At 42.3% G+C, this 17,941-nt stretch overlaps 1 protein-coding gene across 1 annotated transcript in view; it reads right to left on the bottom strand.

Annotated features, from left to right (window-relative positions):
* CLUAP1 (clusterin associated protein 1) overlaps nucleotides 1-17,941 on the bottom strand; it is a 50,831-nt gene that overhangs the window by 17,309 nt on the left and 15,581 nt on the right. Inside the window, exons 6-8 of the mRNA XM_009875274.1 lie at nucleotides 16,441-16,574; nucleotides 15,122-15,263; nucleotides 84-150 (exon numbers count right to left, since the gene is read on the bottom strand). Coding sequence (XP_009873576.1) covers nucleotides 84-150; nucleotides 15,122-15,263; nucleotides 16,441-16,574 — 343 coding nt within the window. The remainder of the gene's footprint in view (nucleotides 1-83; nucleotides 151-15,121; nucleotides 15,264-16,440; nucleotides 16,575-17,941) is intronic.

The following is a 17,941-nucleotide window of genomic DNA, read 5'->3' as shown; positions in this document are numbered from 1 at the left end:
TTATGCTTCTAAGTGGATACTTACACATGAAGTAGCCATAACAACTTCTCTGCTAATACAAGCGGTGAAGAAAGCCCACTTACTCTTAAGCAGATGCTGTTCCTCTTCCTTCAGCCTGTTCTGCGTAAGACGTAGCATGTTTGCTGCTTCCTGCAAAAGGTGAAAAACAACCGAATTAGGAAAGTTGCCACACTGCCCCAGTGAAGCAGCTAATCGGGTAGTCCCACAACAACAGTTATGGGGACTCACAGGTAGAATGAGAATAGAATATTTCAGCATCAAAAGTATTTTATGGGGAAAAAAAAAAAAAAGGTCTTAATTGAAATTTGGGAGCTCCTACTTTGCTCACGAGGTTCAGGCTATAAAGCATATACCCAGCTAGAACAGTGTACTGAACATCAACCATACATTCCCACCAGCTGAAACCTCACTTACTGCACCGAAAATGAGTTCATTTGTCTTTGTTCCACAGAAAATTACGGCTGTTGAAGAATGGAAGTGGCTTTCTTTGGAAAACAGTCTTTGATAGTTATTTTCAACCAATTCTCCATTAAACACCAGAAGCAATTTGTGAAATGACTGCAGCTTCATAACACACAAACCGAACCAGAATACACACACGCATTTCCACACACGCAAACAAAACGGGAGCAAAAAGCCCCATGGATAAGTAGCAGAAGTACAGCCCTATACTACGCTACAGTATCCAGGTGTAAAGGAGAACCAGGACAGTTAAAACTGCACCAGGTGGTTTGTGGATTTTCTTTTTTGAGTATAGCAGGTTGTTAGCTAAAATCATGCTGAGAAACACTATCGTAATGACAGCACAATCAAGTTATGACAAACGCAGTTTGGAGCAAATGGAAAAAGGGAGGTAGAACAGCAGTTGCTGTGCTAAGGAAGAGATCACAAGCCTCGACCCAATCAAATGAAGGCTAACGATAACAGGAAGCGTTACAAAAAGGTCCAGAAGCAGTTAAACACCTCAGTCCTGCACAGCCCACCAGGTATGAAACGTGCAGGGAAGAAGCAAGCTGCTGGGAGCTGGGCAGTGGCTGTTAAGACAGACATCCTCATTCCAGCGTAATGGATTCCTAAGAAAACGTGGAGGCTCCGCAGACAGTAACTGATGAGAGTCATTTTCATCTTCTAGGACGCATCATGGACTTGCAGAACATCGCAAACCAGGCAGACTAAGGGAACTATTTGATTGCCAAACACCAGACCTTCCAAGACCTCCCTCTGCAACAGGGGGTCCCAGCGTTTTCTGACTGAGCCGCACAGCTGCTGTCTTCTTTTTTTTTCCAGGTAGACGTAAGATTTCAAGATGGTCAGCACTTTAAACAAGTCTTGTCCCTGCCCCAGCAAACATTTTCAATACAGCCTCCCTGTGGCTATGTCTTTGGAATGAATCCCTCCGTCACGTCGATCTCAACAGCCCATATGGCAAAGGGAATCTCACAGGGAGGAAAAAAGAAAGGACATTTCCCAAAAGTCACAGGGACAAATTCATAAACCCAGAAAGCATTTTTAAAATGTTTGCAGACCAGTGAAATAACAGGCACAGAGCCATTGCCTAATGCTGTAATTCTAGGCACACAATAAAGACAGCTGGAGCTGGCAACTCCGATTCAGTCACAGAATCACAGAATGCTGGAAGGGATCTTGAAAGATCACCTAAGTCCAACCCCCCTGCCAGAGCAGGGTCACCTAGAGAAGTGACATAAGGGTCACACAAGCAGCGACCCTGCCCTGCACCCTGGGCCTCTTGCTCCTTCCCTTTTACCACCCGCTCGCTCTAGTGTGAGCATTTGTGCAGCGATGCAAAAGAAACCCGGTGAAAACTAATCCATCGAAACAAAATCAAGCCAAGCAAATTCTCTGCTGCAGTTCAGCATATGGCTACACAAATTCTTGACTGGAACAACAGAGAATGAGGTGTTGCAATCGTGGGGAAAAGACAGGTATAAGAAGACTGCTTGTTTCAGCTTCAGTGCTGGTTTACGGACTTAAAATACAAGAGAAGTAAAGTCTAAGAAAACAGCTTGACCATACAGAGGAGTCACTCCTCTAGCGCTGCTGCCAGCAGCTCAGCTGACCTCCCAGCAAGCCAGCCCAGAGACTTAACTGGCAGGAAAAATGTTGATTTTCTACTAGTTCAGGTTTCTGAATAGCTCGATGCGCAGTCGGTCAAATGCTGCTGTCAGCCCAAGGGAGCTGCTGAGACTGTACATCATCTCTTTCAACAGCAGCCGCTCACTCCACGAGCTCTGCTGTGCTGCCAGACTACACCTTGCAAAAGCTTATCAAAAACTGTAGCAACAAAAACTGATTCAAAAGGGCAGCCTCAAACCAGTTGCAACCAGGACAGCACCAGTTAAGTGCTGCTTAGAGTCCTTACCGAGTAAGAGCTTCAAAGGAGGGGGAGAAGCTATGGCAGATCACATACTTAGCAAGTAAAACTTATCACATAATTTTTGAAGTTACATGCTCAGAAGAATCTGCAGAGAAATCTTAGATCTGTCCAATTAGTGAAAGAATTACAGCAGCTTCACTGGTTTAAGATTTTAGGTTTAAAAACAATGACAATTTTTAAGCAGCTGAGGCAGTGGCAGCTTCAGCTCCTCTTTCTCCCTGCTTCTTCTAAGCACTGCAATCATCAGGCTGCATTTTCTGGCCCGACCAGCTTCCACCCTCCCTGCACACACCCCTCCCCACACTTTCCATTATCTTAACAGATATGATTTATATCAGTCCAGCGAGAACAAGACTGTGCTAATCAGAGATGGTTTTCTGGTTTAGGCTGGCCTCTTCTGGGTGACCCAGGGCTTCCGAAACACAACGAGGGAGAAAAGGTAAGGGCATGCTCTTTCAACACATAATAAACTTTAACATATACAAAATTAGCACAATTAAAGGACCAATTAGTACAAAACCAGAGCCAGCCTGCCCCATCAGAAATGGCTCCCAGGCCTCTCAGCACACCAGAGGCTGAAAACCCTGCTTCAAAGACAAACTGATCTCTGCTGAGATCTTTTTCTCTTCTGTCTCACATATTACACAGCCTTTTCGACGTGTAAATCTCCTCTTTAATGAGTAATCAAACCAATCACTTTGCAAACTCAGAGCTGACAGCCCAGTGAAATGGGCAAGGCAGGGCTGTGGTGCTAATGCTTAGACCCCCAGAACAAGCCCGGCCTCAGAAGTCCCCAGCCCAACCTCCTGCTCAAAGCAGGGTCAGCAACGGGATGGGACCACAGCACTCACGGCTTGAGCTAGTTGGGTCTTGAAACCCTCCAAGGAGAGAGACCGATCAACTCGCCTGGGCAACCTGTTCTGATACCTGACTATCCAAACGGTCAAAAAGTCTCCTTACATCAAGTGAGAACCGTTTTTCACTCCTAGTAACTTGCCCATGTCTTGCAGCGCAAGGGTTCAGTTCCTGTGTGCCACCGGTCCACTTTCAGGCACCTCACCTTGTGACACAAAAATGCACAGTCTATACACAGTCAACAGCAACAGGAAATAAAGAATCCTTTTGTTGATATTAGTAGGACAAACAAAAGCTTTTAAAACAAAACAATTCAATTATGTTTACCATCAGCTGTGCCCACTTCAGGGAGAATGGTCCCCACCATCCACAGCACACCGAATGCACCAAAGACAAGCATATATTTTTCATAGGAAGGAGTTTGAATGAGCACAATACAGATATTCTGTATCTTAATCTACTTTAATTGGCAAGGCAGATGGCTTTCCATCTCAGAGCTGACCAGAGAAGTCCTCGGAAAGCAGCAATAAAACAAAACACATGGCTGTTGGGCAGAAATTTTTAATAAAATGTAACATTGCTTCACAGACAATCATGAGTTCCTAGAGCAGGGTGAATGGGAGGTGGCTTTAAAAAAATCTTTTTACAGAAAGCTATAAAAAAGCAGGGCCTAAGAAATGCTTTTTCATTTATTGACTATTTTTTATAATTTCTTTCAGAGAAGTGTTACTGAACAGCCTGCAGTTAGAGCTACATGCAAATCGCCCACAACTACGTGCAGGGTTTGGGGTCGGGGACACAACTTGGGATATTTTTTTCTTTGTTTTTAAACTGAGACCAACGTGCCACCCTGGAGAATACCCTGCAGCAGCAGACCCCCAGACAACTAGTTCTGCCTCTGAATCGGTGTTTGTCTTTGAGCAAGTGATCCAGGATTTGAATAAGCCAAAGGATTTCTGGCCTGATAGTCCTTTACGAGACATCTAATGCTGCCAAGTATTGCTTTAAATAACAAAATTAAGTTGCTGAAATAATGAGATTGAAGATAACTCTGCCTCTGCAGACTGCAAAACAGTAAATCTAAAAAAAAATTAAAAACTCAGGTTTGGTTCTTTTTTTTTAAGATAAGCTCAAAGTTTTGTTGGGAAAGCTGTGGAGAAACACCCACAGGATTTTGAATACAGAGAATTTGTGCCCTCATCCAGCTGGCAGACAACGTGGCTACCAATAAGTAGAAAGAAAAGGGAAAGAAGTGAGAAAAATAGGAAGGGGATAAGTATAAAAGAACAGCACAACAACTGGAGCTCACTGATTTTTTTTGTTTGGATGCTAGCATTCCAATTTTTGCCAAGGCTATTCCTTCTGTTCCCAGACATCCTCCCAATTCCAGAAATCTCTCTGGACACCTCTCTCCATCCATAACCTTTTCATCTCAGTAAGAAAATGCAGTGTTTTCCTTCTGTTTTATCTTCCCTGGTGACTTGCTAGAGAACAGTTGTAATCCTACTGCTTTGTAGCACGCTTAAGGTGAGCCAATTCGATGATGGATTGAACCACCTCATCTTCACCTCACCTCTTAATCTCAGCAGCTGTTTCTTGCTTTGTTAGAGAACAAAGCGGCAGAGATTAGCTCTTGCTGCACGCACGCAACAGCATTTGTTTTTCATCATAGCGTGTTGCCACTCATTCAGTGCAGGACGAGGAGAAATTGTGCGTCTCCGACCACAGAACGTGACAATACTCCTAACGTGTGAACACAAGATTGAGGTTGCATGGCTGAAGTTCATGAGAACATGAAATATCAGCCTACCTGGAGCTCTTTTTCGAGAATAGAAGATGATGCTTCCTATCCTGATGGTCTACTATTAAATACCTCACCCAAAATTCACTTCTAGCTTTATGATCTGAATTGGAACATGCCTATAGTTAGGCTGGACTAAAAGCAACTGCAATGCTACAGGTTTTGGTCCTTACTGTCCTTCTGAGAAATGAAGACTGTGAGAGAGAAGATGCTTTTGAAAAAGTAGAACAGAAGAATCCTTGCCAACAGGCTTGCTAACCTAGGAGGAAGGCTTCAGACTAGCTCTTCAGGGCTGATGAAACGAGGGCACCCTGAACAGTGCAGAAGAGGCTCTGGTATGCTCCTTGTGAAGGCAGCACGAGTGGGATCCCATCGCAAGTGGCCGAACACAAGTACGGACATCACAGGAAACAAACCAGAAGGAATCAGAAGGTGCACAGCTTTGATCCCACTGGGATTACAGGAATATGGTGAGAGAGCTTCTGTGTTTGGAGGGATTCACGAGATGGATTTAGGCACTTGAGCAAGGACAGGCTGGGAGGTGAGGACGAGGGGTGGCTCCCTCTGTGCTGAACATTGCTTTCTGACAGGTGATGAGCCCTGTGAGAGTTTATGGTTAAGGATCAGAGGACAAACTGCTGACCTATAAAACACCACAGATCATGCTGCATAAACTACTGCTCATTTTAACCTTGAACTTTTCAATGTTTATTGTTAACAAACCATTTTGCTTCAGTAAAAAAACCAAACCAGAAGTCACAGCTGATGGCATTACCAGAGAGGTCCTTTGGTTTCCCACTTGTCTATAGACATTTGACCAGGACTTTCATTTCCCTGTAAAAGTTACCAGAACTGAAAATTTAAAAATCCCTTTCCATATTACAGGATGTTGCCCTCAGCAGACAGTGTAGAACCTCAGGGAAACAGGCTCACAGCTTCTTAGAGCCAGCCACAAAGCAGAACCCCGGCCTTCTGACAGAGATAGATTTTGCACCTAGAGATTATTCTTCTTTGACGATGTCACCTATCACTGTGATAAAGCTTTCTGACAAATACAAAAGCAGCAAACTCCCCCAAACCCCCAGTATCATCAGATCACGTACAGTGCTTTGGAGAACGTGGTCTCAAACAGACAAGCCACTGCTCCAAACAGGACGTTCTGCACCAAAAAAGAAAACATGAACTTGTGGTAGCAGGTTGTCTGGATCCCTCATCAAGGTTCATATTAATAAACACTTTGCTTTTACAAACATGTATGCACCTTGACTAGTTGGGCCTGAGGAGCATCTGAAAGCCATCATTACTGGCCATTTAAACACTTCTAGAGGTCTTCCTTCCAGCGAGTGAGCACACATGGAATGAATTCAAAACCATCAGCCCCTATTATAAGACCATCTGCCTCCTCCTTATTCTCATTATTCCCATCTTCTCCCTCGCTTTCATGCACTGAAACAGCCATCGCCTCCTGTCATTAATAGTCATTTTATAGTGATCATTTCTATTGAAACACATATAAAGCACCCTCAACAGTATTTTATGTATCCTTAACTGATACTCACCAGCAATTCACCGTTACTGCAATACCAGCACCACTAATGTCAGAGGAAGGGATGGGGATTTTCTGTAGTGTCATTCTTTTAAAATCATTAATTTGATTCATTTTCCTTCTTTGGAGGAAGCTTCTTTCTTAATCTTGAAACGCTTCTGTCTCAGACAGCCATTACCTGTCATTGATGTACCTATTTTCAAAAGAATCAAATTCTCTTGAAAAAAAAGCAAATCTCCAGTGATCTTATTTATCAAACTAAACAAGCAGATGTGTTAGATCACTACTGAATTGCACTTTCACCAACTAAAGTCAAAGATATCCCCAAAGTTTTTTGAAAGGCTTATCTTTTTAAAGAAATACATTTTAATTAACTAAAACTCCATCATGATATCTTGAAAATTAGGGAAAAAGGCTAATGTTTTCTAATGTAAATAACAAGTATCATAAAGGAAAGCTATCATAGTAAGGAAACTTGAGATGGGCTCTTATAATGACTTTGGGGGAAAAGTCTTTAGGAAGGGAACCTGATGCCTTTCTAACAGAGTTGCTCTGCACGAGCTCAGGCTACACAAAACCGGGCAGGGAAGTGTATTCAGAAAAGGCACTTACAAGTTGTACGACGCAACACAATCCACAGCAAGTATTTTAAAAACCAGATTGGTTTAACGTTTCTCATATATGCTTCTCCCTAAAGCTTCCACAATTACTTAGCAAGTTCTGACTTCAGCCGGTCCAGCACAAACACCGCAACAACCCCTTTTGGCAGAACAGATAAATTGGAGTTGGAAGCAGACAGCCCACTGCACACCCTGAGGCTGAGAGGCAGTGCCCGGAGACTTTATTCAGGATGGTTACCGCTCCTCTTGAATAAGCAGACTGTGCACAACGGCCTCACCTAGACATTAACACCTTCCCCGTGGGAGGTCAAGAGGAAGGGACTAAACAGAAAGAGCAAATTAGCTCAGCTAGACAAATTCCCACTTTCTAACTATTTGTGATTTTCATCGCTTCCTGGGCCAGCCAGTTCTCCCCCACACTTGTGCGTGTGTTTGGCACACTAGGGGTCACTTCAGATTCATGTAGCTTTTCTCTCAACTATCTCCATTCATTCAACAGTAATGGGAAAGAGGCACCATAAATACGAAGAAGCCTTCACCAAAAAGAAACAGATGAGGTATACCAAACGTTTCTGCTCCACTGCTCTTCCAGTACTGCTCCTAGAGCACACTTTGCTGTGCCACTGACGAGACCCGTCCCATCAGTCGGACTGTTTCGAGAGCAAGTTTTACGCTGTCATGAGTCACCAGCATAAAATGCCTTTTTCACTGGTTAAAGCAGCATAAGAATCCTGCCTACCAGTACATCTAGCATGTTTATGCTAGCTTGAGGTTTTCCTTTTGGATTCAGTGAGATCCAGATCCACTGGATAGAGGCTTGAAGTCAAAGGCCTTGAAGTCAAAGACCAGGAACCAGAGGGCAGAGCCAAGGGAGCAGAACTGCAGAAGAAACACAGCGCTGAGCACACCACCGAGGATTTATGCAACCATCTACAACAGAGCATAGCTCAAGAGGACTGTCAAGAGACAGAAGACCAAAAGATTACTAAGGCACTGGCCGAGATTGCGACACGAAATCCCAGGCTTTTAAATCAGCTGCCAACACACAGTGAGAGAGATCTAAGCAGAACTAAGAAAAAAAAAAAAAAAGAGAGTGACCCAGATTAGCAATTTCTGCCCAGAATTTTCCAGTTAAAATGCTCTCATACAAGAACCTTCAAATCAGCAGTAACACTCTGGGATTCACTGCTGCCTCAAATAATGTGACAGAGGATGGACTTTATCCTGCAAATTCAGTGTATACATCATTAGATACAAAGTAAGTCTACCACAACAACAGCTCTCCGGTTTTCCTATTTGCTTTCCTGGAAGATGTGAATTACTATGACTCTGGAAGATATGAATTACAATGACTCAATAACAGCCCATCGAGCATTCTCTTCATGTGTTACATTTTCTTGTACCAAGCTTACAAGCGGTATTGGCTGGATGTGCAATTTATTTGAATTAATATACAATTCTGTAATGTAAACCTGAGGTCAGTCTGCAGTGTCTGAAGAAATTATCATTCAAGTTAATATTGATTGGAAGTTAATAGTCACAGCTCCATAAAGCAGTTGCTGTCACATCACTGCTAGAATCTAACATGGGAATTACCCTCTCCCAATGTCACAGGTAGCACAAACCCTGAAGTGTTCAAAGAGGAGGTCAGGATTATTCGCTCTTTTCAAGGACAGTGTTAATTATATCAAAGCGTAGTTGTTCTTGGTGAACTTGATGGTTTCAGGAATTGGTAAATGGAATCTGCTGCCTTCTGTCTTGAGGTCAATTAGCTCCAATATAACCCATGCTTCAAATAACGAAGAATCTCTTCAACATGTAGCTAACGCACACTTCACTTTATTTCTTATTTCCCAACTGTCAAGTCCCAAATTGAGAGGCAGCACCAGCAAGCCTCTCTGTAGCAGTCTTGTTAGAGCTCTAGTAGCATTTTTTATTTCTCCAGCTTGAAAACATTTGTACTCCTAGTTCCCGATCACCAGGACAGCAGTCTAGCTACTAGCTTAGAAGACTGAGATAAAACCATTTTAAATATCTCATCATGGTAGATAGTAAAGATGACTGCTGATGCAGACAAATCTCTCTTCTAAAAGGAGATGGCAAACATCATTTCTAGGACTGTTCACATGCATCAGGCTATGATTAAAGACAAAATCATCTCTGGGCAACCCATGATCTACAGCAACATCAGGTTTCACCTTATACATCCTTCTTCTCTAGTTTCAATAACACTTTGGTTTTCTGCACATAATCACCCTGCTTATGTAGTGGGGACACAGGAAAGCTTCATTCCTGCCTGCGCTACAGATTAAGAAACAGAAATGGTTGGTTTTAAAATCCTTGTGTCTGAGCAGAAACCGAGATGTAGGCTGCACTACGTGAAGTCCTTGTTTCTTGTCAGAAGACAGTCACCAGCAGGTATTTAAAGTAAATGCAGAACTGCCAAAGGGAGTCAGGCCCCATTCGACAGGGCAGGCTCCGACCAAGCCAGGTTTCCCCTTGGTCCTCTCAAAAGATGAAACAAAGCTTGTGCAGGAGACTGTTTTTTTTTGTTTTTTGTTTTTTTTTTAAGAAAAAGGACAGTCTCCTTTTTAGTGGCCTAAAATGGTTTCCTTTGATTTCAGGACTACATCATGCTCAAGGTGAGCCCAAAGGTGAGCATAAATGGATTTCTAGCAAAACAGACATCACTCAGGCTCCCTAGGCAGAGAGGTGCACTGTTTGCCCTAGGATTTCTTACCTTTCCTTACTCCTGACTTTTGGCCCTGCTGCAGTGCTTCCAAAACAGTACGGCTCACAATTTGGCCCACTGGTTATCTCAAATATCAGAATCCTCTTCAAAGAATCCCGACAGCGTTCTGCAGCTCTCAGAGGAGAAGGCAACGCTCACACTCTCAGCCTGTGTGCTGGGTGCGTGTCAGCCAAGGGTTCTGCCAGGACACCTACCTGAGAGGTCTACAGTTCATATGTGCATAGTGTTTGATTTTCATATCTTTCATAGAATTGAACTAGAAATTAGTTTCTACACAGGTGGAAAATTGGGAATTATTTTACTACTCAACATTTAAAAACTCAAACCTTACTATTTTGCACATTAGGGGATTGCACATGTTTGTGCAAGGCAAAACGTCTCAGAGCCACTTTTCTCTGGTGTTCAGTACCAGCAGCACAGCATTAAACCTCCTAAATTTCACATATATCATTTTAACATCACCTACTTCAGTCATTTGGTGCAAATCACTTGCAAAACATCAGTCCCAAAGGAAGAGTAACTTCGTCTTTCAACGAGCTCCTTGGTTTTTAATCAATTATTTAAAGGTTTCTCGCAAAGATTTTTACGTGTTGATCTCTGGTAAAAGAAAAATTACCTGCCTGATCAAGTGTTGCATCAAGCGATCCAGCTGTCCCCTATTTTGAGCGAGTTTCAAATGAAATTTCTGTTACATAATTCACACACCTGGAGTGTGAACACTTGTGGATGTTAAATAGCATAATGCAGGAAGACCATAATATGAACCAAGCACTTATTCTATCTTCTTACCACATAAAATGAGATAGAGAGAATACTTAAAACCTAAAGGCAGTGCATGCAGAATGCACTAAGTACAGACTGTTTTCATGCAATGTTTCTTCTCCAGTGGAGTCACTGCAGAAGAAATCCAGTGAGACAACCTAAGAATGAAAGGTATTAGAGATCAGACAGCATCTGATTTCTGGTCATGAAAATCATTCATGGATTTCCAAGCTACACCCTCACTGAGAGCCATTACGTCTCACGCTTCACAGGATTCGCTGGCACAACAGAGAAACTCACCTGGACTTAGTACACTCCCAAACTTGGTAGATACTCTCCTTGTGTTCCTCCCCCAACTGCAGCCCATTTCATATATTACAGGATTAGCACAGTTTTACAACAGCAGCAAGAAAGAACTAGAAAAAACCTCTGCAGGGGCTTCATATTGAAGTGTAGCATATTCTGCCCAGAGAAAAGGCAAATGCTAAAGGATATTGCCAAGTTCTTCTGTCATTACACAAGTTAGCTTCAAAACCACCGTTTTGAACCATATTAGTCTACGTTGTCTTTTATAAGAGAGACGTTCATTTACAGTCCATAGAAAATTTCAACTCCCAACTCTGAAACCCCCTGAAACTTTGATTTTTAGAGCAGCCAAATTTCTAACAGCTTTAGTGTCTAATCATCAGAAAAATTTTATCTGAAAAACAGGATTAAAATTAACAAAGTGTGCCGAATCTTTTTACCAAGTAGAAAAATAAGAATGAATCTTTGAGGAGACATGGCACATAAGCCCTTGCAAGAAGATGGATTAATTTCACGATCAGCCCAAGAGAACAGAAAGAGAGTAAAAGAGGTGGCTGAGAAAAAAAGGTGAAGGAAACTGCAAAGACAAAAGACCCTTAACTTAAATTCCCTGGATCCAAAAATAAGCAGCCCATGACAGTTTGTCAATAAGCATGAGACTCAAAGGAGGAGTCATGTGAGAACTTCTGACATCTCCCCAGATGAGAGATGATGACAGACAAATAATTCCCTATTCTTCACACATCTCCAAGGGTTTCCGCCTCAAGCAGGCAGGTCCTCTGCAGGCGGTCATTTCAGCACCGATTAACTGCTCAGTTCTGGCGCTTCACTGGGTTCAGACTCGACGCCAAAGCTTTCGGTTCCTTTTAATGCAAAGATTTCTCAGGCCAGTGCCCGGCAGGAGACTCCTGCCGATTGCTCTCCCCTCATCGCTTCGCATTATTACGGGCACTGGGAGGCAGAAGGAATGGGAAGCTCAAGACAACAACAGGAGCTACAAGAGCAACTGCACACCTACCACATGAAAGAAGCATCCAAAAAAACCTCACACAAACGACCAGCACTGCAGCCTGGAGTGCACCAACTGCTCAATGTCACTTAATTAAAACTGTGTGCTTGGGTACAATCTTTAAATCACTTTTCTAATTAGGAAACGCTCTCCAGCCCAGGTCATTAGCTGCACAACGTCAGCAGGGTACCGAAACAGCTTCAAGCCTAAATGCACTGGAGATTAGTCTCGTTCTTCAGCAATGGTCTCTCAATCGGAACAAAAATTTCTCCTAAAACACACATACCTAGTCAAGGAAAGGGAGCCAAGAATCAGTCCTCAGTACTGAACTGCACACGGAGTGCTGGATTAAACTAATTACATTGCTGCTGCTTTTTTTCTGGCAAGCTATTTAACAAAATATACAGTGATGATAAAAGAATTGACTCTCACTTCTATTACAGAAGATAATTAAGATTCGTTTGGTGGAACAAAAGACAAGTCAGAGTTGGGGAAAAAAGATCAACATAATTTTCAGTGCTTTTTGACAGTTGGAGAGAGTATTAAAATGGATTAAATGCAATTATCCCAGTTACTTTTTCTCTGTTGATTCTGAAAATGACAGAGATGATGAACTTTAGGACAAGATACATCATCAGTTTGGAGCAAACTGCTTGTTTTTTTTCAAGCATGTAATAAGTCACCCACAGATTGGCTTCACCAATAAGTAACCAAAGGTGAAAAGCAGATCAAGACTGATAGAGGCAAGAGAAATGCCCTGATGTTCCAGGTTAGCAAGAGACTAATCTGAAATGAATTAAATAGAGCACTATGTTTTTTAAACAAAACAAAACAAAAAAACACAACAAACAAGTCCCCACGCTGGTTTGGAAATAGGAGCACACCATAAGTCTCATGAATTAGTTGGTGATCAGATTCTTCATCTTTTAGTTACCATGTCTTGAACCCTGATTTTCAGAGCTGACATCTCATGATGACTTAAAATAAATAGTTTGGACACCAGCACTCCTGAAAATCTGTCTGTAAAAGACATCCATGTACAGTTTCAGCTTCTACAACCAGGCAGCCACGGCTCCCTGAGTCACCGCACTGCTGCCCACCAAGAGATGGCCACAGCCTCCTCCTTTAAATATTCTACAATTTACTGTTCTTGATCGCCACGCTGCTCTCTTCCGTTCTAAAGAACAACTGCCAAGCGTGCCTTTCTTTCCCCTTTTGATTACTGGTATTCCCAAACAGTCCCTAGTGAAAACACAGGAAGCAAAATGAGACGTCTCAGGGTACCTTGTATTAAATAGATAGAGGGTTCAGCCCAAGTGATTTGATCCCTTGAGGCGATAGCGACACCCAAGTACAGACCACCCGACACGGAAACAGCACATTCCAAATGCAGAAGACCCGGTTGCATTTTGCTTTTAGCATAAATCATATCTTAAAAAAGATTCCAGTTCCGAGGGCCGCTAATGCACACCGCATGTAACAAGTGATAGAATTGTGCAGAGACCAACCACATCTTTTTGTCAAAAGCTTTTACATTCTTGAACTCAGCACAATGCTGAAGCATTGTTTCCTGCTTATCTTAGTAAATGAAAGGCTAAACCACGTGGGTAGTCTTCTAGGTGTCTCACAGAAAGAAGGAGAAAAAGGAAAATAAAAAGAGCTCTCCATATTCTAAGCACGGGCACAGTCCCGAATGACGAATGCTTTTTCTTCATCTTATTATCTTTTAACAAAAACCCCCTGAAGCGCTGTAAGCCAACTCATTACTAACTTCTGTGCATGAATTTATAAACAGCTCCAGGTAGCTCAGTTCAAACACTTCTGCTTTTGGTATTAAATCTCAATGGCATTTGAACAGAAGGGAAAAAAAAATAAATCGGATTTTAGGCTTCATTTCAAGATTATGATTCAATTGAGGACTTCTTTTCTTTGGCCAAAGATATGGAGAAGAACTAGAACATCATAAAACAAGATATGTGAAAATATCAAACTGGCTAGAGATTAGAAGTAGATGAAATAACATCTACAGAGATAGTGGTAATAAAAACAGTATTTCCTCCAGAGTGCAGAATGGCCTGAAGCCTGGTTATGAAGCCCCCGGTACATCGCACAGTGCAGCCAAGACAGGCAGGAACAGAGCACAGGCCATCATCAAAGAGGAGGTTTTTCTTGGAACAATCAGCCCTATAGAATGACAAGGCTTTCTAAAAGGATGTCTCAGAAGCAAGAGAGACCAATTATATGAGAGGGGGAACTAGGAACATACTGAGCCTTATTTGCAGCGTAAGCACAGCTCCCAAAATTTCTCTATAATTAAACATGGGTATGAATACTTTAAAGGAGAAGACTAAAAAACTTGGGGCCAAACTACTTTGTTTTCACACCAGTAGACACACAAAGTGTCATGGCAAAAGCAAAACAGGCAGTTGTAACCAGAGAGAAGGAACATTATGCACAGCTCTGCTGCACTTCTGCCAGGTGCGAGAGTAAGCTGTGTTGACAAAATAAAATGTGATCTGCATGTGGAAGGTAGGACGAAGCAGAAAGAGGAAGCACTGCTTCACTCAAGGTATAGCACAGCCACCGGTGTTAGGTTCAAGGAGAGACCATTCAATGAAGACCAGAAGCTAAGCTGAGGCTTCCTTTTTGCCATGAGGAGATTGCCTTGTGCTGAGAAACCCTCATACATCACTTGCTGGCAGACTGTAAAAATAAGTGCCTAATATCTCTCAGCACACACACTGTATGTGGCAAAAGGAAGATTAGAAATGCTGAATCCATTCTTCACGAACAAAAAACATCCACTGAAAACAAGTCAGGGGGAGTCACAGACTGGAAAGGGGCATCACTACACTGGTTTAACGTCACTAACTCAAAACTCAAAGCTGTATTATCACACTTGCCCAAGAGCAGTCACACTTACTGGGCTATCAGTAAACTGCCAGTCACTCAGGGCTGGCTCTTCAACTAGAAACACAAATTAAAACATTTTCTGTTAGAAGGCCAAGAACTACAGGACATACAGCGTTGCTGAGTGGTTCTAAGATGCCTTACCTCAAACATCTTTTGCTCTGCCCGTCGATGATCATCCAGGAGCTGCTCCAGGTAGGTCAGATTATGGAATTTTTCTACATAACTACTGTATTGTTTCTGTAGTTGCTCCTCGATCTTCTCGTACTCGTCCATAAAAGCCGGACTGAAGAGAACAAGCACAAACTACTCAGTGAAATATTGACCTGCATATGCAGAATTCAAAAATAAGCATTTTAGGGTTTTGCAGCTTCCTTTCCACATTTACTAAATCAATCCAGAAGGACCCTTCGCTTTTAAGCTTCCACACTACTTTAGAAACTAAAAGCATATGACAAGCCTCCTCACTAAACTATCCTGCAAAAAGTACATGAACCAAAGGAAAGGTTATCGTGTAGCCATTACCATTTCCTTTTGAACAGGCACAAAGGCAGCGTTTTGGCATCTTCAGCAAGCAAATCTGAGTTAATTATCCTGCTGTTGCACAACTCCAAAAACCTAGCTTGTAGCACGGCTGGTAAATCACCTCCTTTGCTGGAGACGCATTTGCTACAAAGCTGTGCTGTGTCATTACAAGCGTAACAAGACTCGACACCAGTAATGATGTCCTTACACCAGAGCTAATGGCTGCACCTCAGAGAGCACAACGACTGTTCGATGCTTCACACCTACTCAGCATACTTCTGTCAAAGCGCTACTGATCACAATGTGGACATGAATCAACATCATTCCTTCGACCACTCATTCTTCTAATTTTTTCTTTTTTGTTTCCAATATTAGATCAAAAACAGAGCATGATGTATAAACCTACAGTTTAACTAAGGGCAAGAAATCAACCCAAACTGTGAAACTGAACAACTCGATTTCATGTCAAGCTGTATCACTGCCTGGAGGAACTGATCCTAACAAGGGATGCATAATGAACTTTTTTTTATTGCTGAATAAGAACACTAGAAGCCTCTGAGAACAGAGGGAAGGTTTACCCTAGTTGCTATTTTCAGGAGAACTACCCGGCACAATCTATGTTTCATGAAGAAGGAAAAGACACACTACCTAACCATTCTGTTGAGCTCAAGCAGCAGTTAAGCAATCCCAACAAATAATATTTCAGCCACTTAAAACAGCCCTGAAATTCAGATTTCAAACACCTGGTAGCAGAAAAATGAGCAATTACAATCCAGACTGGGCCTTTCTAGAGAAGAGAATCTCTCTTGCACAGGCCGTCATCTCGGTCTCATCACAGACTTCACTCCTCGCTGCTGCTCTAAGCGTTAACAATGCACAGTTCTGTCATTTGTGCTCACACTCATTTAGGCAGTGGATAATCAGTTCATAACCCTTACCGAACACTTTGTAGAGTTTGTAGCCTCTTCTGGGTTCTTTCTAGTTCCAATTTTCGCTTTTCAATCTTGGCGTCCAAACTAGCTTCATCCAAAGCCACATTATTCAACATGTCTTCAGTCTTTTGGACTTCTTCCTAAAAGAAAAGGATGGTGAACCACAGCTTCCACTGGGATAATTAGAATTATCTTTCAGATGCTGAATGTTCTTCTGTATAATCTCACATCTCATTTTACCAAATAATATTATCACAATGAGCTAGAAAACAAACTGGCTCAGTAATGAAAATTAAAAAGTTCTGTTGGACCAGGATAGTGAACTAATTGGACACTTGCAAGTTTAAAATACTTGATTTTTTTTTCCCCCAGACATTCTTAAAGAAAAAAAAAGCAACCACAGCTTGCCCTGGACTTTAACTTCAGTTCTCCTCCTCACTGAAAAAGCTCTAAAGTATAGGAAGATGCTTCCTCAAAAAAAATCTGACAGGACACATAAGGACATCTCTTAATATGTAAGTATCTGAAAAACGCAGATAAGAAATTCTTGGTATTGTTTTAGGGAACTTTCAGCTTCCATCTTTTCCTTCTCTTCAATATAAACATCATTTTTATAAAGAACTTACTCTATCCAAATACCTTCATCCTTTTCTAAGTTTTGCTTTATCCCATCTTTTCAAAATCTGGGAAGCATCCCAAACATCACAACATATGCTACAGGAACCAGCTGGGGGAAGTGGGAATATTTCAGCTACATAAAATGAATCAAATTCATTCAACGCACTCATGCTCAGGTGTCATTGCTGCCTCCCAAGAAGCCAACTGCTCTTCTCTGCACAGCTGTGTAGAACAGCAAAGCACGTTAACGACATTTAGAATTCATCTAAACTGCGAGTAGGAGCAGAAATGTGAGGAAAGAGCACCTGGAGCATCTATTGATTATACCTTGGCTGTTTAAATCCAGAACTTCACTCCTTGTAATTAGACAATCGGACTGGGTACAGTTTAGAGTTAAATAACTTAGAGTGATCACTAGGATTTAACTAACCAGCACACTCACACAGTGGCAGGTAACTGTTCAGAAATATGGGAATCCAAGCTCGGGAACAAGGACAGTGTTGCCAAGGCTGGGACAGACAAAAGGTCCTCCAGAATGAGAACCACAACGAGGTGCTGGCACAGCACTGGTCACCACAGTGCTGGTTCTTCTCACCCCTTGGCCAGCTCCAATACCCCTCCAGAACCCAACACCACAACTCCAGCGGTACCAGGGCATTGCGAGTTATCAAGTACACCCCTTGCAGCCCTGACTCTGCAAAGTTTACACGGCTTAGGGTAGGTGGGACGTAGACTTCTGTGTTGATTTATGGAATTTTTATCCCTCCTGTAGAACTTCTGGGATTACTACTGAGCTCCTAACCAAAGCAGAGAATATGACCAAGATGTGTTTTCTCCCAAGAGAGAGAGGCCAAGGAAAGCCAAGTGCAGTTCTTTGACGCATCAGCTG

This window comes from Apaloderma vittatum, unplaced genomic scaffold, assembly GCF_000703405.1.
Source record: "Apaloderma vittatum isolate BGI_N311 unplaced genomic scaffold, ASM70340v1 scaffold26538, whole genome shotgun sequence".
In the NCBI taxonomy this organism is placed as follows: domain Eukaryota; kingdom Metazoa; phylum Chordata; class Aves; order Trogoniformes; family Trogonidae; genus Apaloderma; species Apaloderma vittatum.
This window is presented reverse-complemented; position numbering and strand designations above follow the sequence as displayed.